We start from the raw sequence: 26,983 nt of genomic DNA, 5'->3' as shown, positions 1-26,983 counted from the left end.
CCTTTCCCCACCTTCCAAACACTGTTGTTACAAGTATGTACTAGCATACCCAGCAACTTGACGTTTTTAATAGACTACTGAAATGTATTCTATTGCACCTATTTCCAATTAATACAACCTTAGAACACTTCCACACCTAAGTCTCAGAGAACACTGAAAGAGGGAGCAGAGGAATGGGGACTTTGCTGTGAGAAGCTACACCCATAAAATCTCACTAACATAACTGCCTACATGTCGGCTGAAAAAGGGTGACGCCAATGGGCATGCCACAGTGGATCAGGGAAAGCCTCAGAGGCCTCAACTCTCCACAAAGAACTACAGGCAACTGAGGAAAGCTGGGAACCAGAGAGGTGGTCCTCCCCAGGGAAGAGCACACCAATTGCTTGCCCAGTGCCAATTGGTCAGTCTTTAAAAACATACACACAAGTAATCTTGTATTAACTGAGCAGGCTATATTTACAAATATACATGTATATACATTTAAAGGTCTATACACAATAACAATTAATAAAAGAAGAGACCATGGGCCAGGCAGTGGTGGCACAGGCCTTTAATCCCAGAACTTGGGAGGCAGAACCAGGCATATCTCTGTGAGTTCAAGGCCAGCCTGGTCTACAGAGTGAGATCCAGAACAGGCACCAAAACTACACAGAGAAACCCTGTTTCAAAAAAACAAAAATAAAAAAAGAGGCCATGAAGGAGAGTCGGGAGGGGTATATGGGAGGTTTTGGAGGGAGGAAAAAGAAGGGTAAAATGTTGTAATTATATTATAATCTCAAAAATTAAAAAGTAAGTTCTTATTTAGAAAAAATATTCATGAATAAAAAGGACTACAAATATAGTATATTTACAAGTATTAGTTAGCAAAAGGTACACATAACAAAAAAAAGAATTTTAAAAATTAGAATCATGACTCTGTATTTGCAATGATCTTTCTCAGAATACAAGGCTTTCAGAAAAGCAATTATGCTTAGGGAATAAAAATATCCAAGCATTTTGACAAGTAAATAACAGGCTCTGATGATAGAATTTTCTTTTAAACACTTTTGGGAAGAAAATTCTAATATGTTGCATTCCCAAACATAATCTTGGTAGTCGAGATCTCAGGGCAGAAACATCCCTGTCTCCCTCTCATCTTGGATATTGGGAGGAGTGTAGCTAGAGTTTTCCTGCCTGGCCCACAGTCAGGACAAATCTTTCTCACCTGCCAGTCCCACAGCCGTCAGACCCAACCAAGTAAACACAGAGACTTATATTGGTTACAAACTGTATGGCCGTGGCAGGCTTCTTGCTAACTGTTCTTACAGCTTAAATTAATCCATTTCCATTAATCTATACCTTGCCACGTGCCTCGTGGCTTACCGGCATCTTCACATGCTGTTTGTCATCGTGGCAGCTGGCAGTGTCTCTCTGACTCAGCCTTCCACTTCCCAGCTTTATTCTCCTCCTTGTCCCGCCTATACTTCCTGCCTAGCCACTGGCCAATCAGTGTTTTATTTATTGACCAATCAACAACACATTTGCCATACAGAACATCCCACAGCAGAGGAGGGTAGATGGGAGCAGAGAAATTATAGATTAAATGTTGACCTTTTGCAAAAGAATAATGAGTTTTATAAACTGCATGTTGGACTACATTCAGAGTGAATTTGCTTACCCTGGTTAAACCACAAGTTTGAATATTAGTTGATATTTTATCAAAATCTGAGGTGGTAGTGGGATTTACCAAAGATTTGACCCATAAAAAGAAAGAATTGATAAACGAAAATTCATTAGAATAAAAATTTCTTTTCTATCAAGGTATTAAAAGACAACTTACAGACATGGAAAAAATATTTGCTGAAAAACTACTGTCCAGAATATATAAATAACTAACTCTAAAAACTCAATAAGGAAAGACTCTAAACCAGGACTGGTGTTATATACCTGTAACACAGTGCTCCAGAGTCTGAAGCAGGAGGGTCACAAGTTGGAGGACACTGAGATATGTTTAGGGTCTCTGTCTCAAAAAGAAAGTGGGGGCAGTGTTGTGTCTTAACAGACACTATACCAAATAAGGCATTTAAATGGCACATGAGGAGGTGTTCCACATCCTATGCCATCAGGATATGTACACTTATTAGAATGGTCAAAGTCAAAATAAGAACATTTATTCCATGTTTTTGGGAATCAAGAATGATAAAACTCTTGTGGAAAAAGTTTGGTAAATTTTTATAAAATTTTTTTAGGTAATAAGAATTGAACATAAGCCCTCAAGTAATGCAAACACACTATCATTAAACTATATCCCCAGCCCATTTATTTGTGTTTATTTTATGTCAGGGTTTATCTGTTTGTCCTAGCCAGTCTTAAGCTTTCCCTACAGCCCAGGCAAGCCTTGAACTGGCCATCCTAGGCTTCAGCATCCTAAGCGGCTATGATCACAGGCCTGTGCTACCAACTCTATTTCAAAGCTAAACATTCCTTTGCTGCATGATGGCACAAACCTTAGCATAGAGTTAAAAACTTCTGTCTCCACAAAAACTATTTATAGATGCTTTATTAAATGTCCAAGTTGAAGGTGGGAGCAACCATGATATGCTTCATTAGATGAGTGATTAAATGCAGTACAATATATTCAAATAATAGAATATTATTCAATGATTTAAAGAAATGAGATATCAAGCAATAAAAATACCTGGAGAAAACTTTAATACATAGTCCAAAATAAAATAAGCCAGACTAAAAAGACTCTCTACTGCATGATTCTAATTGTATTACATGCCTGAGAAGGCAAACTATGGTGAATTTAAAAGTCAACAACCATCCAGGGCTGGGCATTGAGATATGCATGGGCAGAGCACAGCCTCAGGGAACAGAAAAAAATACACTGTAATAGTGAAATGATAGTATTTTACTATTTACTAAAAATAGTAAAATGCCCTTATAAGATTTTCTCAAATCTATAGATTACAAACTAAGAGTGAGCCTTAATGTAAACTATGGATAACAATGAGTCACTGTAGGAACTCAACAGTAATAAATGTGCTGCTCTGGAAGGGATGTCTCAAAAGAAACAATCAAATTATGCTATTTTAGGAGAATGGTGGTAGTAAGTTCTCTTCTAGGGTCTATGCCTTCTCCAGCCACTGGTAGTTGTCTGGGTTTTCAATGCCATGCACGAATTCTCTCTTGTTGAACAGGACTTAAGTCCAAATAGACTGTCACTGGTTGCTCCCAAGGCAAAAGTGCCACTACTGCACTACTGGGGAAATCTTGCTGGTCCAGTCACTTTTGTGGTTTCTAGGCTTTACATCTGGATGGGACTATTAATTGTTCTTCTACTTTAGCAGCTTGCATAGCATAACTTCTGAAACTGATTTTCAGGAAGGAAGTTTCCAGGTCAGTTCAGTTCCATTCCTCCAAGCTGTTTCAGAAGTGTGTGCTGTCTTCAGCAATAAGGAGGCCAAAGGCAATGGCAATACCTTATATTGTTTGAGGAGTCTCTTGAACCTCTTTTGCAGCAAATGGAGACTATTACAAAGATCCACAACTGTCCAAAATGCACCATAGGATGCACCAAATGATACATCTACAATCCAATCCCTACACCTTAGACTCAGAAAAGTCATAGAAGGAACAGAAAGATTGTAACAGCCAGAGAATCAGGATTCCTACTACAGTTATGCTGCATTGTGACTCAAAAAAGTCATAGAAGAATGAACAGAAAGATTGTAAAAGCCAGAGAATCAGGATTCCTACTACAAAGAGATAGAACAGATATGCTGCACCCATAAAGTCTTCACATATAGCTGCCTAAACAAGACCTACACAACAACAATACCAGAAAACATGGCAACAAGGACAGGGGAAATTTCATAAAGCCCTACCCACTTCAAGATAAGCCCAAGGTATCAATGGCTGCTGAGAAAAGGAAAACCAGTTTTCTTCAAGTATGTGTCCTGATAAGTCATCCAATCCCAAGTAGTCAACTCTATACACATGTATATACAAGTAACATTAGAGTGACTCAGCAAGTTGTGTGAGTGTGTATGTGTGTGTGTGTGTGTGTGTGTGTGTGTGTGTGTGTGTGTGTGTGTGTGTAACAATTACTGAATAATTTGAAAGGTAAATGAAGGAAGAGTTGTAATATGGAGAGGTAGAGGTGGAAATGATGTAAATATAGAACTCATGCATGAAATCCTCAAAAAAATTAAAACTTTAAGTTAAAAAAGGAAGAGAAATCAATCAAAAACATTATTCATCAACATGGAAAAGGAAAAAAGAGAGGCTCATTATCAAATTCATAATAACTTAAATCTGGCTCTATTTAATGTTGGAGTCAATGACTGACAGAAGAAAAATATCTTTTCTTCTAATATGAATTTAGAAAATCATGATACTATAAGGAGCTGAAAGAAATACTGAAGTCGTTTAATTTTGAAAAAGAAAACATGGCAGAAATGTTGTCATTTTGTAGGGGCCAAATCATAATTGCACTTCAAGGGGAAAAGTATAAAAGCTCAGAAGAAGTTTTCTGTAGAGCTCACATGAAATTCATTATTCTCCTGTAATGGTTGTTTCAATACCATTGTTTCACTAGAAAATTATAAAAAAAAAAATGTACTTTTTTTCAGTTTGGACCTTATATGAGGCTACTATAAAGTACAAGACTTAAGATGTAAGAATCTGCCTCTGAAATGGTTTTAGTTAATGGGAGAGATTCTTCCTGTTCCTATGACTTCGTACCTTCATGTGCAGAGTAAAAGAACAGAGGTGATTTTTAAAAGACCTGGTTTTAAAAGCCCAACATGACGCTCATCAGCTATTAGTAAGCTCCCTGCAAACATTACATTTCCATTAATATCATTAACATGATCTTAGCTAACCACCCAAGAAAATATTATTTGAATATCTATTTTAAATGAATTAAGGGGCTGGCAACATGCTCAGTGGGTGAAGGTGCTTACTGGCGACCTGAATTTAATCTGGAGCCCACACAGTGGAAGGAAAGAACAGATTCCTGCAAGTTGATCTCTGGCCTCCACACTTGCAAAGTGGCATGCATCCTACCTAGACACCTCCCACAGACAACAGAAATCAATTCATGTAATAATTTTAATGAACTAAAGGTACTCCTGGAACGGAAAACCTCTATTTGCTTTGCAGGATTCAAGGACATGGACTCTTAGCATAAAAGAGCAATTGATGCCAGTATGAGCCATGCCCAGAATGAGAACATAGGAAAGCATGGAGTTATACAGAAAGAAAATACATTTTGATAGAGTGAGCTCAAAACATAGCATGTATAGTTTATGAAAATCATAATGTATTGTTTGGTTGAACAATACATAAATGTAACACTAATCTTCCTGTTCATTTACTTTAGTCATGAAAGGAGAAAGGCATGCTGAGGCTTTCTTCATTCCTTTGCATCAGGCAGGGGGCAAATGAGACAAAAACGAGAAATCTGCGTCCTGTGAGGCCCTCTGAAATGTTAGCCCACTTACAAAGCCCTTGGAACACAACTTACATGGCTTTGAACGTTAACAAACCACAGAGAAATCTCATTCATATTTATTGTTTAGTGTAAATCTTATCATTTTTACCATGAAGATACATGGATTTTTCTCAATGGATAATTTACAAATACTAATACTAAAGTGACCAATGTATTTGTGTTCTTTGACAGCCTTTTAAATATCTAGGACCTTTATTCAAACAAAAAAAGTGATTCTCAGAAATTAACACATTGTGTTACGTTATGCTTTGTTGCTTTTAAAATTATATAAAAGTGTGATAGAAACAGAAACCACTCTGAAATGTGGAAATTTTTAGATTGAATGTCATGTTTTGTTTTGTTAAAAGCTTTCTGAGGGTCTTAAGGAAAAAAGAACAGTGATCCGGTGAATGTGGTAAGGGTTCTCTGGAAATGTTAACAATCACAGATTTTCAATTACATGTCTATGTGGTCTCTTACGTGACTACTTGAGAATGCGCGCATGCTTGGCATTTCTCCTCTACACATACAAGAAAAGCTCTCTGACCTTTCTTCCCCTCTTTGTCTCCACAAATGTCTCCATCTCTGATTTACGCAAGAAAATGTTTTGAGTTGTGGGCATATTGTGGCTTGTTTAAGACGGTGGGTGTCTGAGCACTGCATTCTTTCTGCATACAGTATGTGAGTGGTGCTCAAAGTGTGAGCGTGTGCTCAGGTTACAGTTGGCTTATTGATATCTGGTATGGTCTTAGAAAGCTCCTGAGTGGTGACCTTCTGCAATACAGCAATCTCTAGACCAAAGGTCAACTAAATAGAAAATGCTTCCGGTCACACATCGTTCATGGCATCACAGAACAATCCCATGGTCATTAGCTGTCATTGTCAGGCATTTTTTTCTTGTATTTGGGTTTTAAAATCTGCTTGTTTTACACGTTAATTTAGTGTCAGGACTATATGACACTACATCTACTTTTATTTATGCATTCTATTTCTCAGAGTGTTTAAAGATAAACCTTCTTTAACTCACCTCTTTGTTTATTCTTATATACTCATTGAAAACTCATGCTCTAATTATCCTCAACGTTAAACAATGCACAGAGGGCATATTCATCTAGAACCAAGCATGGCAGTGTATGTCCCCTTTCCACCTGGAACAGTGAACAAGATGTGTGAGTCATGTCAGTATGGGGGTCTAGAGACTTGCTATCTATTGATTTGAAACCAGCAGTCATTTTCATTACCATAAATTTACCAAAAGGGGGCCATATGGGCTTATGATAAAAAAAAAATGACTTAATTGCTTTCTAAGATAAGGTTCAGATAATGGGAAGGAACACTATTAAATCTTAATATGTTTTCTAAAATCCTGAAGTAGACATAATTCAACTTTTTGGACTTGGATAAATAATAGTGAGATATTGCATTCAAAACAATAGAGACAAAAGGAAAACACCACCCTTGGTCTATAATTTCTTCTGCTACTCTACGCTGTCAGCTGATATTCAGATTAATCAGCCACATAGATCCTCTTAGCCTTGAAACAGATCAATAGTCATTTGACAACACAGAGGACTTATATGGATATCTTCACCTAAGGTATAAATAACCTTAGATATAAGTCCCAAGGATATTAAGGAAAATACAATAAATTTTCTTAACCAGAAAGTTCTATTTAAAAAAAAAAACAGATTCAGGGGGAAAAAAAGATTCAGGATATTAAATTTAGATAGTACATAAGAATAGATTTTCACTCATACAAACAAGACTTTAGAATGTAAATTTGGTGATTTGCACATTGGTTTAAGGTACATGTAACCATTAGATGCTGTAACATGTTTCCAATTATAAATATGCTACATATCAAAAGTCATCACAAATTTTGGAAATTCTGATGTTAAAAGGGTATATTTAGGGGCATAGGACAACGCAATGTTGGGGAAGTAATTTAGTGGTGTATTAGAATATTCTGCATATAGGAAGGAAGAATATAATATTTTTTAGTCCCTTAAGGTATAGAAAAAGGAAACTACTAGCCCTTTTTAGCATCATTATAATAGTTGTGAAATTCCACAAATTCAAAAATAAAAATCAGAAGTTAGAGGCTAGAGAACAGGAGAAAAAAAAAGCCTGAGTAATTGAAGTTTTAAAATACTCCCAATTTATTTTCTGAAACCTAAAGACTTTTTTAAGTTTTCACAATAATCTTGGTGAGAGAGGGGAGGACGAATTCTTTGTACTATGAAAACAGAATAAAGAAAGCTTTTGTGAACCAATAAACACAAAAGGTGATAACATCTGAGAAGCAGACAAAGAGAGCCAGCCTGGGCTACCATATAAATAACAAGACCCCCCAACAGCAGCTGCCATGACAAGCAGGGGCCTCCTCTGATGTTGCCTCAACCAATCAGTTATGAATGCTCTTTATTTTATGAAGAGGAAATGTAGCCCTGGCTGGTCTGGAACTTGTCATGTAGACCAGGCTGGCCTCAAACTCACAGAGATCCACCTGCCTCTGCCTCTCAAGTGCTGAGATTAAAGGCTTGCACTACCATGTCAAGTGATTTTCTGATTCTTTTATGGAGAATATCATTACACAATGATGCTGCTACATAGATTTCTAAAACTGGTAGCACTACATACATTAGGAACCATTAGTACTTGCTCATTAGCAAAGACTGTGAGGAATTCGTGAATTGTGACTCTGAACATTAAACTACTTGTATTCTATTATCTTTTAAGAAGTGGTTTCGATGTTTAAGGCTTACTAATACATTTAGTATCTCTGCTAATTTACATTGAGGCATTCTTGCATTGGAAAATGTTTGTAATGTCAACATAAGCCAGCCCTTCATAAATCAGCCATGTGTGCACGTGTGTGTGCACATGTATGTGTGTGTGTGTGAGTGTGCACAAGCATGTGTGTATATGTGTGTCTGCACGTGTGTGTGTGTGTGTGTGTGTGTGTGTGTGTGTGTGTGTGTGTGTGTGTGTTGTGTCCCTATGAGAGACAAGGAGTTTATCTCCCTTATCTTTCTGATACAATTAGTTGCCCCAAAATAACTTACTTTTTCCAAGAAAAAACAAAAAGGTTGGCACTCAGGAAAACTACTACATTTGGTATTTTACCGCCTATAAATTTCAAACAATGTAAGTACAAGTTGACAATGATTCATGTGTTGAATTCCATTGCCTTCATATCCTTGGTTGAACCATATCTCAAAGTGTCTTACCAGTAAGTATTTTATCAGCCATAGTGGTTGAGTATGCCCTTAATGAAAAGTCAGAACAAACAAACCAAAGCACTATCTATGGGTGTGCTCCTAACTTAACTTTGGAAGGTTATCTATGCTACCTTCCCTCTGTGAACTAACTCTCCCTTGTAAATTTACCTAAAAAACACATTTATATCATCATTTCTACCACTGTAAGGAAAGAGCTTTTCCTATGGTAGAGTTGCACCACTCAGAGTTACCTCCACCCCACTGCAGAACAACAGACTTTGATTCCTACCCTACTGGGTGCCTGGCACCTCCATCCAAGGTAGCTCTGCACTTCTTCCAATGATCACTATTACATTCATTTTTTTGTTGTTATGACTAAGATTGTAAATGTTTTATCAGAGATAAGATTTTAATTTATTGTGCTGGCTAGTGTTCTTTCCACTTGACATAAGGTAGAGTCGTTTAGGAAGAGAGGAGCTCAATTAAAACATCTCCCACCAGACTGGCATGTGGGCAAGCCTTGGGAGCATTTTCTTGAGCAATGATTGAGGTGGGAGAGCTCAAGCTTATTGTGGATGGTCCCACCCCTGGGCTGGTGATCTTGGGTGTAAAAGGAATCAAGCTGAGCAAGCCACAAGGAACAAGCCAGTAAGCAGCTCTCCTCCATGGGCTCTGGATCAGCTCCTGCATCCAGATTCCTCTCCTGGTTTCCCCTCAGTGATGGACTATATTGTGCAACTGTAAGCTGAGAAAAACCCTTTTCTCCCCAAGTTGCTTTTGGTCATAGTGTTTTATCAGAGCAACAGAAACTCCAACTAACACGGAAATCGGTACCAAGAGTGCACTAGTCCTGTGAGACCTCACCTTCTGTCTGGGGAGGATTATGGAATGACTTTGGAATTTGGGGCTAGGAAAGCCTTTGAGTGCTCAGAGCTTAATGAGCTGTTGTGGGAACTCAGATTATTTGGAGAGCAGTGCAGCTGATGGAGGACTGGCTGGTGAAGTTTCAGAGGGAAGTTTAAGAGTCCCTTCAAGATTCTCAGGGCCATTTATTTGATATTTGGAATTAAGAACCACTAAAGTGAAACCTTTGCTTTGCTGGGAAAATTGATACTGGACAGCTGGGGCTGAGAATCAGCTGTGGTTAAGAAAAGACTAACTGGGAAGTGTTTCCTCCGTGTTAACACATAGAAGCTGTGGTTCAAAGAGAGCAAGGCTGTACCTTGGGCTAGCAGCCGAACTTGGTAATGGGTAAGAATCTCCGAGGTAGTTCTCATTTTGAAGGCATGAGAGGTTCATGGAAAGCCACTGAGGCTTGGCACTGAAAGAGGCCATTGTTGAACATGCAGTCTTAGTCACAGTAAAAACCGAGGATTGAAGAAATAGGGGAAAGGTGAGGCACCATGTGGCGGGGTCAGGGTCCCTGAAGAGAACCCATGAAAGGCTATCAGTGAAGAACAGTCCACTTGCAGCAGATTCCCTAACATATTAGAGATTCCAGTACCATGGGATGACCTCCAAGGACAGCAGCAGCCATGGAGTAAAGCCGTCCTGAGCCTGACAGACAAGCTGCATGTGCAGCAAACTGTGGAACTGGAGAAGTAGAGCCCTTTGGGGCTCAGAGGTTTGTGAGAGGGTCCCAGACCTCAACGCTGAAATTTTTACACTGTTAGAGTGTGGTTTCGCTTTGATTTGATTACAGCTGTGCCCTGGCTCTTCCCTCTTGAAATAAGAAAGTATTTAACTTGTTACTTTGATTTGACAGGAGCCCACAGTCGACATTGAGCCTTTAAAAGAGACTTTGTAATTTTAGAAGAACTTTGGCATTTTAGAGAGACTTTGTATATTTTAAAGAAAATGACCTTTTAAAGTTGTTTGACTTTTTAAATGCTGTGTGACTTTTAAATTTTGAGATAATTTTTTTATATTGTAATATTAATATTAACATACCATCTTGATGACAAGTGAGAAAGGAAAGGTGGTAGTTGAATAGTTATGTGTTTTTGTGTGAAGTTGACAAGGGGTCATTTGCGTGAACTAGAGTTTTGTTAATTTGACACAAGCTAGAGTCATTTGGGAAGAGGGAACCTCAATTGAGAATTCCCTACCACAATGGCCTGCAGGCAAGCCTGTGCGGTATTTTCTTGACTGATGATTGATGCAGGAGGTCCAGCCCTGTGGCTGAAGTTTTCCTGTGTCCTGCCTGATCCACAGGCACTCAGATCCAAGTAAACACACAGAGGCTTATATTAATTAAAACTGCTCGGCCATTAGCTCAGGCTTTCCATTGAGACTCTTACATTTAAACTCAGCCCATTTCTGTTAATCTATATGTCACCACATGTTCCGTGTCTTTACCTGTGTGCCATTACATGCTGCTCCCTGGACCGCAGGCTGGCGTCTCCTGACTCAGCCTTCCTCTTCCCAGAATTCTCCTTGTCTGCTTAGCCCACCTATACTTCCTGCCTGGCTACTAGCCAATCAGTGTTTTAATAAACCAGTGTACAAAAGCATTATCCCACAGCACAGCCCATTGTGAGTGGTGCCACCTCCTGGGCAAGTGGTCCTGGAATGTGTAAGAAAGCAGGCTGGATGAGCCAAGAGGAGAAAGCCAGTAAGTGGTACTCCTCCATCAATTCTGCATCAGGGTTCCTGCCCTGACGTCCCTCAACGATAGACTATGATGTGGAACTATAAGGTAAAATAAACTCTTTTCTCCCCAAGTCACTTTTTGTCATGGTGTTTATCATAGCAATATGAACCCAAACTAAAATATCTATCTATCCATCTTCTTCCTATGGGCCATACATATCTACAGTAGTTATACTATTCAGTTTTTATCTCATTTAAATTAAATGTCAAAAGTTTAAATTCTAATTCATCTATAAACTATAAATTTCTGTCTTTGTCATGCATCAATTACAATGGAATTTAATTTTGATTAATACTTCAGTAGTCTTTTCTTGATTCGGGTTCAAAATTTAGTGGCATTTGTAAATCTCCTACTGTAAACCCAAAGTTTTACCTTGACATAATGGATAATAGACCCATGATTTCCTTCAAAGGCAAATAGTCTTTATAGGCTTATTTTTAAAAGAACTTTATCTTGTTTGGGGACATTAAACAGTACACTAACTAAGCAACATTTTGATGACTTGAACACAAATGAATCAGAAACATATGAGTTGGATTTTCCTTGACACACAAGCAGGTTTGAATAAAAGAGGAAAAAGTCATTGGCAAAATTCAACCTGAGTATTGCCAAATATAAAATGTCTGAAAACAGGGCTTTTAAACCAACATGCTAATGAGCCCCAAAATACTATCTTTGTTTTTCCATCCTTAAAATATTCTATAAATCTGTGTTTTAAAAAGAAGGAATTAATTTACTTGGAGAGTTGAAACACACGAAGTACCAAACAATGGAAAATAGGGTGTTGGAGGGAGACCCAAGTCTTAAAAGTGAGATTAAAATTACTATCTAATAAACCATGTACATATGTGGGTAAAAAAATTACATATATGTATTAGAAATGTTCGTGAGAACCACGTAAGTCAGATAATTATATCTTTACAATTTAGGAGACTGGAGGTCTTAAGTTATAGATCTAAGCCTGTTTACTATTTAAAAAAATAGTACCTATTTTTACCACAGAAGCTAGTAGCCATGATGAAAGAATGATGAACAACTTTGAAAATGATTTTGTACATTGTATAAAATAATTTGTCTGGTTTTGCAAGAAAAAAAAGAGATATGTTTGAAATGTTTGGTTTGTTTTGTGGAAACAAACAAACGGAGCTCAGAAAATCATCTGTTAAGCATGAAAAAATTCAACAGAATATCCTTAAACTCTCATGGCATCCATTGCAGCTCACTGTCGAATTTCTAAAAAGATTATTTCACAATCACATAGTTTCCACAGGTTCTCTGAGTCACAATCCTGCTTTTTATTTCAATAGCCTTTTGATTTCTAAAATATATTTAGGCCTGTTTCCCATTTTTCTTTACAGGAGAGGGTAAATAAAATTCAATAGTATATCTCGTGAACTTTCTCCTCATTTTGTGATTGAAGACATTTAACTAAAGGGCTGTGGTTTGCTCTTGTGGACATGTGGACCACAAAGACCTGACTTACGTCATTTTCAACATAGCTTTTTTCAAGTATAGTTTATTGCATCTTATTCATTTACTTTTGTGTGTCTATGTATATGTTTGGGGGACTGTACATACTATGACACATTCATGGAGGTTAGAGGACAGTTTGCAGGAATCAGTTCACTCTTTCTACCACAGAGATCTTAGGGATTGAAGTCAGGTCATCAGGTGTGGCATAAAGTGACTCTACCCACTGAGCCACTTCACTATCCCTCAAGACAGTTTTTTAATACATGTGTCCTGCATTGTGCCAACATGGTAGATACAACCGAAAATGAGCGATGCACAATCCCTGACACCATGAAATTGATATCCATTCAAACACATAATCATAGATTGGCTCCAATGGTTGATTAAAGTGGCAACTATGCTTTCCTAGACTTATGATCTAGTTGCAAGGGTATACTACACTTGACTTTGACTCCATGCTTCTTCCATAACTCTGTTCACTTTCTTAATGGAATCTGCAGCCATTTTTATGCATGAAAGTTGTTCTATCCAATTCTAGATGCTTCCCCTGAGCAGACCACACATTGCCATTTTATACATTTATTAACATTGTTTCCTCATCCAGAAATAAATCACCCCTCCAGTTTCCACTTCCACTTCTCACATCCTCAAAATTCTCTCTTTCTTCACTTCTGTTTCTTAAGATCCTACCCCAAAGCCTGGGGTATAGATGCAAGTCAATGGTAGAATGGTTGTCTAGCATGCCTGAATTCTACCCCATCACTACATATACCCAGGGTAGTGGCACTTATCTGTAATCCCAGCATTTCAGAAGTGAAGGCAGAAGGCTAAGACAATGAATGTCTCCTTGGCCACCTAATATATTTGAAGCCAACCTGGGATACATAAGGCCATGCCTCAACAAAACAAAGGATTTTACTTTAAAAAATATGTTCACAATCTAATATTGCAAATAAAAGATGGTCTGTTGGCTTTGTTTGAAGTAATGTCCTGTTTGACATTTTTCTTTATAGGCGAGGATAAATAAAATTTAATTGAGAACTTTGAGAACCTACACCATCATTAGGAATAAGTGAAACTGCAAAGAGCTGAAACATCTGGATAATTCTATTTATAGGAAAATAATATCACGTATATATTTGCTAAGAGGCTGCAGCTAATAAAACTAAGGTACCAGGAGGGTCCTCGTTCTCCTAAGGCCATGCATGCTCCACTTCTGCTTAAAATCAAATCTAGTCCCAGCCATGAGGGACCATAAAAAAGGAGCTACCAGAGAGTTAATCTGTTAAGTCTTTGTGAACACTGATCAGAGGTAGGGAAGAAAGTTACTAGAACTGAAATGAAGTCATGCTGGGCATGGTAGTGTTTACCTACAATCTCAGCACTTGCAAAATTGAAGCAGGATCATATGTTTGAAGACCACCTAGGCTCCATTGAGTGACTCTATGTCAAACTTACAAGGTGGATCTACCAAGGACTTCTGCAGAAATGGTTCTTATACAGTGTAACCTGATGCTAACTGTGTATGTTCTAACAAGGCCTCCTACTTATATTCTATTTATGAGATTTGTTTCAGACAGAGGCATATTTCTTTAAATACTTACTTGATATTTTATTTGTATGGGTGGTTTGTTGGCATGTAGGTCCATGTACCACATGAACGAAATGCACATGGGAGCCAGAAGAGGTTGCCAGAGCCCCCAAAACTGGAGTTGTAGACTGTTTGTGAGCTGTCATATGGGTGATGGCAAACAAACCCAGGTCCTTTGCAAGAGCAACAAGTGATTTTAACTGCTGAGCCATCTCCCCAGGCATCACACATGGACATATTTTACATCAAGATTGGGAAAACATATCTAGCCTGTATGGGGGAGAGGCATTAATATATTAAAGGAATTATTATTCTCCTCTCTTTGGTTGTCACAGCATTGAAAGAATGGAACCCATGAAATGAGAATTTCTCAAAAATCTCCTGCTGGAAGAAGAAAGGGCCAAAACCCTGATGGCAGTCAAATAAGGAACTTTCCAGGTGATGTTGAAATAGAGACTAACCTCAAAGAAAACACTTGGCACTGAGACAGTGCTGGGCAGGTGGCCACACCTGCTGGTCCTGCTTTGCCAAGTGTATCTCTATGTAACCCTTATCCTCATGTCAAGACCCTGGAGATAGACTTGGATGGGCAAGGGTCACTGAATGTCTTTGTCCCTCTTACCAGTGTGGCCATATTGAAAAGTATTTCCTTTCTGGCTTGTATTATTTTTAAAAAATATTGTCTTAAAGATTATTTATGCATGAAAGATCAAATAGCCTGGAACATTTAACTATTTTAATATTCTTCATATTAGACATCGATAGAAACAAAAAAAGCACCAAAAGGTAGGATCCAAACCAAAAACTTAAATTCAAAAAAGCTGAAGTATTTGAAAAGAGTTTAATGCTAGTTTGTTTAAGGCTCAAAATGATAAGTAATATAATAGTTCTTTAAGACATAATTACTTATGACTTATAAGAGAAATAAATATGAGCAATTAGAAACTCAATATATAAAGTTCTTCGAGAGAAAAGAAATTGACAGTTAAAATAGAAATTAAATTGCATAAATTGTGAAAGAAATAGAAAAGCAGTAGAGGGGAAGAATGAAAAAAAGCAAAGCTTCAGAAAATGCATGTGTGGTAAGAGGAGGAGTGGAAATTAAAAGAAAATAAACAGGCTGATCATGTTTCATAGATTTCTTGATTTGTTTAGTTAGACATTTCAGGCATATCCCCTGGGAGAACACTTGGATAAGTACACACCACTAACTCAATTTCTCTCCTTTGGGCCACATACCAAGGAAGAAACAATTGGCTCCACCCCCACAAAGCTGATTTCCCAGTCACATTTCTGACCATAAGTGTACAGTAGTCTCGGACTGTAAGAATTATTGGAAACTCATCTAAATATGTTCTTTTCCTTGGCTCACATCTATAATACTTAAACTTGATGATTTTCAGCAATAATTTCAAATCCATAATTAGAAAACATTCTACAGTCCAACGTAGTTTAATTGCTTCCAAAATTCTAAAATTCAGTATTACAAATGCAAATCTGTGGAAAGTTTTTATTGGAGGCAGAAGAGTTCGAGACTATCCAATAACACTTTCAGTGGGAACTATTTTTTTAGATCAAGATTTGGGGGCACGTGAAGCATTCACTTGATTAACCTGGTGACATATTAAATTTGTGACTGTCAACCTCGTTCCACATACACAGTCTTTGGAGTCAGAACATTGTTCATGATGTCACAAACAGGCTATGATGCTGGCTGGCTATTGGTGAACCAGGACCACCAGGAAATCTTTGCACATACAGCTATTACTTCCTTTGAGAGAGACCAAGACAGACCCTGATTGGATCTCAGTGTGGAGTCTATTAAGGAAGGCGATAGTATATTACAGTCAGAATGTACCTAGAATGAGTCACATTCTAGGTACAACGCCCACTGCCTGGTTCTGGGAAAAAGCAAAGGCAGCGAAACTTAAATGAGGATGTCTTCTGATCAATAAACCCTTTAAACCCCATGCTCTCTGAACCTAAGTGTAACATTAGAAGGATGTAGAGCATGAGATAATGGAGAGCCACAGAGGGTATTTAAAACATTTAAAAATTACAAAACAAACTAACATAAATTGAGTAATCATGTTCTACCCTCCTATCATGACACATAAAATTTTGGAGTGACCTGGGTGTGTAGGTTTGAATGACAGTATTTGAACTATCTGTGATCAAGGGCTGACAAGGCTCTGAAAAAAAAAATTGGCTTAGGCCTCTCTGCCCTTATCTGACTGTACCAAAGTTCTTTCTATACAGTCTACAGAGTCTGTTCCATTTGTCTGAAATGTCCATCCCTATAACTTCTACCACTAATCATATCTTCCTTGTCTTGAGGACTATAGCTCTGTTCCACTCACTGTATTCTTCCCCCACCCCACAGCAGGCTCAGTAACATCACCATGTGATCATTACTTTGGGTCTTACTCATGGCAAGCCATTTCTGCTCATGCTTCTGTCATTGTGTCTCCAGCGCCAAAGAACACAGCATTTAGTAGGTCCTCAGTGAACACTTGTGTGTGCAGAATAATTAGGATTTTGTCTGTGGTTCTTAAAATGAGCCCTTCCATAGGTGATACTAGAGCAAATTAGTCTTTGAACAAATATCACAGCATGTTAACAACTTTGCACAATTTTTTCATGACCCTGACTCCATCTGTATCCCCTCTCCTTCCTTGTATTATTAATAGCTAGTTCTTTTGTTTCCCTACCGCATTCAATATACTTTCTCTTTTTAGACTTACGTTCAGATAAAAATATGTGTATGTCCCCATAACCACAACCAAGCCATAGGTCCGTAGCCCTTTTCATACTGGTTATATTGTAGTAGTGTTACTAGTTTCCACGTGGGTCTTTAATGCCAGCCTGAAAAATCTCCTGAGAGCAGAAATGGTACCTACTTTTTTACTATGCCCCACCCGTGTCTAAATCCAGTCAATTCATGTATAGAAAATAAATACAGCTCTGTGAGTTAATTTATCAATATTTTACATTATCCTAAGGAATGTGTTGCCTTGTACATAACTATGAAGCATCAATTAAATAACACAAAAAGCAAAGCCCATTAAAAACAACATCCAGGTCAGGACTTACCATCCCCCGTCTCTGCACAGAGCTGTAAACCCAAATTATTCTGTGGGTTAATCACCCAATGGTTGCTGGTCACAGTGATATCGAAGACAAGCCAACCCACATCCAAAGCTTGTGTCTTCCTCGTGTCCAACAGGAAAAGATCTGCATCCCTAAAAACAAAGGAATGAAAAATAAATGAAAGGTTTGAGTGAAGACCATAATTTCTCCTATGAAAGTGAAAACATTTCAAAAGCACTTTTAAAGTAACAGGAGTTAAAGAACAAGGAGACAGGGGACTCTAATGATGAATAGTAAGACATTGCTACCTCCCAACCCAAACCTGGAGCCTATTAGGGATATCTGAAAGTAATTTCTATTTTTCTGTTTCTCATTGTCATTTCATGCTAACTTAATGGTCTTAATTTGGTCCCTGGTCATCATCAGGGCTCCCTCCAACCAATCTGTTAGTACCCCTTAAAAACAGAAAAGAAAAATTATTAAAATGAATTGAGACAGAAACAAAAGTAGCTGCTCCAATTTGGATGAATGCAGACTCTCAGAGGAACCCGGGGAGGGGATGTGTCAGCATCTGTTTTAGGGATAATGGTTGTATACTTTACATTTTTAATATAATACTTTTATGGGTAGTGAAGTCCAGAAGGAGTCACTAAGGGTGCCACTTCATAAAGAGGTCAACCTCATGATGGAGAGGCGCAGCCCACTGTGGCATGCTTTCACGTCCTCTGTGAGTCGACATTCCCATCCAACAATCATGGCAGTGAACAGAAGTGCATATGCACTAGTGTAATCTGAATGATACGACAATTAACATTTGTGAATACATCTTGAATCTTGACGGTGCTATTAAGTTACAAACATATGTTTGTTGATTATAGAGAATGGCTTTATCTGTTCCTTCCCGACTACCACCAGACAGCAAGCTAAATGTTGCCTGCTCCTGGTATTTCATCTTTAAGTTGTCATTTTACATTAATGGAATTGGGGCTCAGATTATTCAGTTATAAAACACCAAAACTCCTCCAACCTAAAGTAAAAACAACAACAACAAAAACCACTAGTATCATTTTTAAATGGACTTTCCTACCGTTCTGAATCTTTTAAAAAGCATACTGTATAAAGAGAAAAGTAAAGCTATGCCATAAGAAGTTGTATAATGGCACTTCAGAGGCATCTCAAAAATACAGAAAAGAAATTTTGTATAAATCAGACACAGAAATTAATTTAGAAAAACTGAAAATTGAAATATTTTTAGTGAACATGAAGGTGAAACTCTACGTCAATATTTTCAATATTTTAAGCACTGCATATTCATTTCTTCAATTTTACTTGATCTATACTATTCACTCAGTAACCAGAGAAATTAAAATAAGTGACTATGAGAGTCAAATCATCTAGTTACCTAATATTACACTGTAAATCCTCAAAGTTCATAGAAAGGCTGCAGACACTGAGATTTGATGCGGGATGTAGTTTGGCAGATTACAGACCTCTGATGAGCAGAAAGTACAGGGCAGGGAAGAGTCACACAGTACCACTTGAGTGTTCAGGACCCATTTTATCCATTCCCCTTAGACAATATCAATCAATTGTTTTCCTTTCCTAACTTGAGAAGGCCATCAAATGTATAGAATAAGTAAAATCTAAGAAAATAGGGATTGCCCTTAGTGTTGAGCTATTTGACTAGCATCTCTGAAGTTGTAATCTTTTTAACTAACTACATTGCTTACTTCTTAAACAGGAGTCACTGTGTCTTGGAAAAGACTCAAGGGCTACACAGCTTTCAAGACAGCTCTCTTTTGAAATATGATATAGTGCCCCAATCATTTCTTCAAAACTGATAACTCCATCCATTGAAGCACTTGAAAAACAATAAAAAGAGATAGCTTTGTGTATATCATGTATGTGTGAATGTATGTGCACATGTTTGTATACGCATGTCTACATAAATGCTTGTGCATGCGTTTGGAGACCTAAATTTGGCCTTCTTCAATCACTCTCCACTTTATTTTCTGAGATGGGGTCTGTTGCTCAGCCAGAGACCCCTGATTCTAAGAAGCCAGTGAGGGTGGTCCAGAGATGATCTTGTTTCTGACCCTCAGTACTGAGATTGTGGCTGGGCATCACTGCACCCAGCTTTTTACTTTTATTTTGTTAACATGGGTGTGGGGATCCAAACTTGAGTATTCAAGCTTATGTGTTAAACACTCTGCCAACAGAGACACCTCCCCAGAGTCCTCACAAGGGGTAATTTTGATAGGTTAAATTAACAAAGTTCTGAAGGTAGCCATTTAGGTGATATTTTCTATTATTTAAAACTGTATTACAACATCTTTTCATAAAATAAAAAGTACCATCCAAGGTCAAGTCACAAATCTTTCTAACATGTCCATTATCAGTAATAACTATAGACTTAATGCATATGTTTAGAGGGGAAATCATACCACAGGATGACTTGTGCAAGCTCTAAATGTCTGCATTTCACTGATACAAATTGCAATACACTAATCTGTAAAGTATAGTTTCAAAAATCCATTTAGTCTAGTTTACCTCTGAAGAGTTATATTCAATTGATTTTATAGGTATCAATGTGTTTTCCTAGTCTTGAACAAAACTATTTTATTATTATAATTTCTTTTATTTCTCCTTTCTCTCTTAATACAAAAACTTCTATATTACCTTCATACAACGAAATTTGCTTCAGGATCATTGAGTATATCATCAATGAACACAATGGCAGCTATTCTGTGATTTCATTCATGCAATTCTATTCATGATCGTAACTTAAAATAAACCCTCTCTAAGTCTATACAAAATTAGGTGTGAATTCCTTTGAAGTATAAAATTTCTCTACCATGAACTTTTATCACCAGGAAGAGTAGAAAAGTCTAATCATTTCCTCTGAACAGTCTAAAATAAACCTGTTACTCCGTCTCTCTGTTTTCATTTGACATTTTTTCCTGAACCTAGGACCTCATGCATGCTAGTCAAGAGCTTTACCATGGTGCCGGTACTTTGACTGAAAAAGAATAAATTCTTGTTTTAAGGTGGCCACACTTTTAGTTGTTTGCTATAGCAACTTCAAGAAATCAATACACTCACTTACTTGGAAGTTTTACACATGAAATGGAAAGTTCACTAATGTAAAATCCTAAGGAAAGCAGGAAGAAAGAAAGCATGTCTTTAAGATCCTTGAGCAGTGAGGTTATCAATGGATGATAGGAAAAATAAATGGAGTTTTAGAAATCTAATTGCAATTGGCTGAGAAGTGAATGAGGAAGTGGGAGGACTGGAAAGAGGAACCAGCATGGAATTCGGGGGACTAAGTGACTACAGAATCAAGTGGGAGCGGCTTTTTATTAAATAATTACATAATATTGCTTACAGAATGCATTTAAATACACCTTCACAAGACAAAGCATTTACTTTTTTTTTTTTGGTTTTTCGAGACAGGGTTTCTCTGTAGCCCAGGCTGGCTTCAAACTCACAGAGCTGCCTCTGCCTCACCAGTGATGGGATTAAAGGCATGCGCCACCACCACCCAGCTAAGCATTTATCATTTTAACACAAGATAAATTAAGGTGGACAATATTGAATATCCCCTAAAGTCAGCATGTATTTAATTATCTGTCCATAGCACCACACTTGGAGTTCAAATACAAAATTTCTTTATGAATCAAATCACTTGAAAGAGGTAATAGATAAGATAATGTAGTTACTTTGGATAATAAACTAACAATTATAGTAATATTTATGCTGCTCTTATTTTTTGTACTCTTTTTTCCTTGCAATGATGGCATCTCCAATTATATTTTGCTGCATTGTTTTATGAAGGATAGTGTGTGGCTTGTGGATAATATATTTTCTTGCTTACTTTTAAGTACAATTGACACATATTTCACATTGGTATTTTCCATCCACTTAAGCAGAGGTATAATATTTTGGAGTCCTCTGTTTCTTAGTTAGTTTCCATTGCTGTGATAAAACATGGTGACCAAAAGAAACTTGGGGAGGAAAGGATTTATTTCACTACACTATCATATCACCATCTATGATGGAAAGAAGTCAGGGCAGACTGGGGCATGAGTAGGCTTTTTGGACCCCACTACCTATGGTGGGACATCACACACAGCCTTAAGGCAGGGGGAGGGGCTTGGACCTGCCTCTACTAGATGTAGCTCCCCATGGGAGGCCTTACCTTACCTTCTTGTAGGAGGGAATGGAGTTGGGTTGGGAGGGGGAGACTGGAGGGGTGAGAGGAGGGAAGAGGGGGTCTTTGATTGGTATGTTAAAATGAATAAAAAAAAACTTAATTAAAAAAAAAGAAGTCAGGACAGAAGCTCAAACAGGGCAGAAACCTGGAGGCAGGAGGTGATGCGGAGGCCATGGAGGTGGGGGCTGCTTATAGTCTTGCTCCTTGTAGCTTGCTCAGCCTGCTTTCTTACAGCACCCACCAGGCCAGGGGAGGCAACACTCACAGTGAACTGATCCCTTTCACATCAATCATCAACCAAGAAAGCGTGCCACACAGGCTTAGTCAAAAGCCAATCTGATAGGAACATCTTTTCAGTTGAGGTTTCCTCCTCCAAAATGGCTCTCGCTTGCGGCAAGTTGATATGAAAGTAGCCAGCACAGTCTGAAATGACACACTGTAAGTATACTTTCCCAAAGCCAGGCACAATAACTCTCAAAGGACATTACGCAAATGCCTTTAGGAAATTCATTTAAAATCCATACTTAAAATTTTGGATCTGTGAATTAATTCATTTCTCTAAACTTTAGGAAGATTTGTTGATACATTTCTCACAATGGATTTTAACCCCTAAATCAAATTAGGATAACATTATTAATTTGAAATATCACAAAGAAGTAAAACTATCTATATAATCAATAATTATGGATAATGTAAGAAATTTTCCTGATTGCCGAACATTACGTAAATATACAGATCTCAATCTTTCTCTATATATGTATAATAATTAACTAAGATATATTATAAAATTAGTAAATTTACTATATAATTTAATATATTATCCAATAATATATTATTAATATATAAATAGATATATTGTATGGGAGATATATATCAGTTGATTTACTTCTTGTTGGGACAGAAAACCCTCTGAGGGAGAAAGCATTCCTTTGGTTTACAATTTAACAAGACACAGTCAATTACGGCAGTGTAGGGAAGACGTGGCTGCAGGAACGTGCTCTGGTTGGTCACATTCAATCCGCAATAGTGAAGCAAAGCGCAGACAGGAAGTGAGGCTATTTGAGCCTTGAGGCCCGCCCCCATTCCTCCACTTAATTCAGCAGCATGCCCCCTCCTACCTTCATTTCCTACCAAAACAGCCTTACCAGCTGAAGGAGAAGAGTTCAAACACATGATCCTAGAAGGGACATGTGGGATGACTCATCCCTAACAGGCTTGAGGGCCAGCTGGTCTAAACAAGTAAAAAATATACTTTCTGAGAGCCAGCCTGGACCTGCCTAAGGGCCTTAGCAACAGCAGCTGAAACATGATCTGGAGATGACCTGGACCAATGAGAGGCAGCCATGTCACACCAGCAGATGCATATTCATCAGACCTCCCCCCAGGGAGGGGTAGAGGGTATATAAGGCTTGCCTCTTCCTGAACTTCCCTCTTCCAGGGACTCAACTGGCAACATAATCAATTACCAAACAAAAAATGTGATGTCTCTTCACATAAACATCACCACCATGGGATTGAGGAAGCAATCAACTGAGCTTGTTGTTTCGACATTCTCCTGGATTGTTGTTTCGACATTCTCCTGGAGTCTGTGTGCCACTGACTCTGCGCCTACTTGACCCCCACCCCCCAAAGGGAACAACAGCAAGGACCCTGCTACAGGGACATGTTATAGTAAAACAAAGTGTTGTCAAGGGAAGCTTGGAGACTCTGCCAGAACATTCACCATTCTACTTCATCTCTACAGTGTACTGTGATGTCTCCATATTTCCCAAGCTTTTTAGAATTGAAACTATTTCATCTTCTTTCACAACATATTTCCTTGAATAACTTATCAAGCCTAGGAAAATCATAACTCACTTACACTTCCATATCACAGTCCATGACGCAAGGAGATCAGGTCAGGGACTCAACTGGCAACATAATCAATTACCAAACAAAAAATGTGATGTCTCTTCACATAAACATCACCACCATGGGATTGAGGAAGCAATCAACGGTTCTAGTATTGAGTACTTCACAAAATATGTCACAATAATAAATGATAATTTCTGAATTTTTTTTTGTCTTAAAGTTAAAAGTTTGCCCAGTCCCAATGGATACATCTACAAAACACTCCCACACCTAAGACTCAGCGAACACTGCAGAAGAGGGAACTGAAAGATTGTAAAAGATAGAGGAGCAGGGAGTTTGCTGTGAGATGGTATCTCCTAGTAACACCAGAAACTATGCCCATAAAGTCTCACCATGCCTAAACATGAGCTATACAAGGATGACACCAATGGACATGCCAGTGTGGATGGGGGAAAGCCACGGAGATGCCAGTGTGGATGGGGGAAAGCCACGGAGATGCCAGTGTGGATGGGGGAAAGCCACGGAGATGCCAGTGTGGATGGGGGAAAGTCCCCCAAGGCCTCATCGCTACACAATGAACAGACAATTAAGAAATGCAGAGGATGGGAGAAATAGTTTTTCCTGGGAAGAGCACACCAGTTGGTTATTCAATACCAAATAGTCAGCCCTGAAAACATACATACAAGAACATTATATAAACTAGTAGGTTATATTTAGGAATATAAACATACTATACATACATATATATCATATAAACATATATGCATGTAACAACAGTGAAAAAAGAGGCCATCAATTTGAAAGATAGCAAGGAGTGGTATATGGGTGGGCTTGAAGGGAGAAGAAGGAAGGGGAAAATAATATAATTATATTATAATCTCAAAATAAAAGAAAAATATGGGGAAAAGTTTAAAGCTTGGATTGTTTACTGATTGATGTTTTCAGATGACCCTAATTTCATACAAAACAAACATGGACTTTTAAAATTCTGAAAATCATGAGTATCATTGTTACAGAATATCTGATTCTATGATATGTTTCAAATGTTTAGATAAAAAAATTGGTCAAGCAACCAGGCATGGTAGCACATGCCTTTAATCCCAGTACTCAGGAGGCAGAGACAGGAAGATCTCTGTGAGTGTGAGGCCAGCCTCATCTACATAATGAATTTCAGGGCAGCCAAGGCCACATAGGCCCTGTCTTTAAAAAAGATGAGTAATATTAACTGAAATTAATGTAAATCATTATTGAAATAATGTTAAGTTGTATTTCTATTAAGAAAATCATTATTTTTACATTGTAGGGTTTTAGATTATCAATAATTTTTTTTTCTTTTTTGGTTTTTCAAGACAGGGTCTCTCTGTGTAGTTTTGGTGCCTGTCCTGGATCTCGCTCTGTAGACCAGGCTGGCCTCAAATTCACAGAGATCTGCCTGGCTCTGCCTCCTGAGTGCTGGGATTAAAGGCATGCACCACTGCCGCCTGGTTCAATAAATGTTTAATATTTAGTAAATTCTCAAATATCATTATACCCTATTTTACCCTGCAAAAGAATCTCTAATTGTTTACGTGCTACCCAGTAAATATACAGAAGTTCCTCCAAGTCAATAAGAAAAAAAGGAGATAAAATCATTTCACAGACAATCCAATCATTTTTTCAACCCCACGAAAATAAACACTGTGCCCAGGGTGACTTCTCTAGAGCTCAGGAAAATGTGGTGTGTCTTATGATCCACCCGAGAAACCTTCAGGGAAAATCAAGAGATTTGCTGTTTTCTGAACCACGTCATTTCCACATTCATGTTTATAGTTTAAATCTTCCAATGCAGCAGAACTTCCTAACCTTGGAAATATGAACATTTGGGATCAGATCATTATTTGTTGGTTAAGAGAGATGCCCTGGGTCTTCTAGAAGGTTTAGCAGGATCTTCTATGCAAACTCAGCATACCCGCACATTCAATGTGTACACACAGCTCCCACACCATCCCCGCTATTGAGACAACCAAAATTACCCTCAGACATTGACAAATGGTCCCTAGGGAGCCATGTGGCCCTGGCTGAGAACCGCTGATATAATAAAGCTTGATCCCTGTATACTAAGAAATGTAAGCTGTGCTTGAGTGCTGTCTGTCCTGGGCGGAGTCAGCACAGCCTCCTCTGAGGGTCCTGCTCTGCTCTCCTCGAGGGACCAGGAAATCTTCCAGTGTAGAAACTGTCAACATACATATATTTGGAAGAATGTCCACAGAAGAATTCCAAATCTTAAAGAAGCAAGAAGAGGGAGAGAGGGTGCAAACGGGAAGCTGACCGTGAACTAGGATGAAGACGGCTGAACTAAACACACCAAGGAGAGGAGGAAGCTAATGATGGAGAGTGGTCAAGCCTAAAACCTTTACAAGGGATGACAGAAATTTATGTCCATAGTAGTCATTAGGAAAAAATGTTGACTCCTAAAAAGCTCATTTTCTTTGGGAGTGGGAGAGAAAGGGGGAGGGGAGGGGGTGTGTGTGTGTGTGTGTGTGTGTGTGTGTGTGTGTGTGTGTGTGTGTGTGATTTCTAATTCAAATGTAGCGCTTCGGTACAGCACCAGACACAGTGAGTGGCCATTAAATGAACCATCACTACCTATTTTGCTGTTGATCATATCATTTGTATATTATTTAATTAATTAGATAGTTAGGCCTCTTAACGTTTCAATGTATAATATTTTAAAGTTAAAATCCACTCCTTCATCAGTCTATAAAAAGTTCCTATCCATCCTGAAAGGTAAGCCCCTAGAGCCCTCCCCTGAGGCCCCTCACCCACCCACATGAAGAATTCATTTCCTTTCATTCATGTTTCCACATCACTTAGTGCATACTTACATCATAGTTCTTAGCACATTGTATTATTGTTATTAAAGTCGGTGTGAGGCAGGCTCTCCACATCCCGTGTCCCCCAGGCTATGAGCTTTTGAGATCTTATTTACTCTGCCTTAGGTCCTCTGTGCCTGCTCAACAAAAGCATGCGTGTGGTGCTCAGCTGCATGATCTGGAAAATTTAATAGTGTGGAAACCTCATTTCTCAATAATGTCAATATATGAGGTGTGACTGAAGAGCAGTGCATTCTATATGGAATTTGGAGCTGTTGGTTTTATATAAAACGATTAAAATAAATGAAATGATAGAAAAATGTGTTACCTCTTGAGCAGGAAAAATAAAGACTTGGATACCTATCAGAACACGTCTTCAAACTGCACACATTTAAATATGTATAAGCATAAATCATGGATATAAGAGATGGTAGGAATGAAATATATAATGTAAAGAGTTGTAAGTTATATAGAACAAACAAGTGGGGATGCAGATGATATAACGGCTCTGCCCACTTCTGTAATGTAATCACACTGATGGAGGATTCACAGACTAGCTA

General features: G+C 38.1%; 1 protein-coding gene across 1 annotated transcript in view; it reads right to left on the bottom strand.

Moving 5' to 3' along the window:
* The window catches only part of Bmp5 (bone morphogenetic protein 5), a 125,608-nt gene that overhangs the window by 43,738 nt on the left and 54,887 nt on the right, over nucleotides 1-26,983 (bottom strand). Inside the window, exon 3 of the mRNA XM_052714699.1 lies at nucleotides 17,511-17,659. Coding sequence (XP_052570659.1) covers nucleotides 17,511-17,659 — 149 coding nt within the window. The remainder of the gene's footprint in view (nucleotides 1-17,510; nucleotides 17,660-26,983) is intronic.

The sequence above is a fragment of the Peromyscus californicus genome, unplaced genomic scaffold (assembly GCF_007827085.1).
Source record: "Peromyscus californicus insignis strain IS unplaced genomic scaffold, ASM782708v3 Scaffold_11__1_contigs__length_118956290, whole genome shotgun sequence".
NCBI lineage: Eukaryota > Metazoa > Chordata > Mammalia > Rodentia > Cricetidae > Peromyscus > Peromyscus californicus.
Note: the sequence above shows the minus strand (reverse complement) of the source record. Positions and strands in the feature narration are given on the sequence as shown.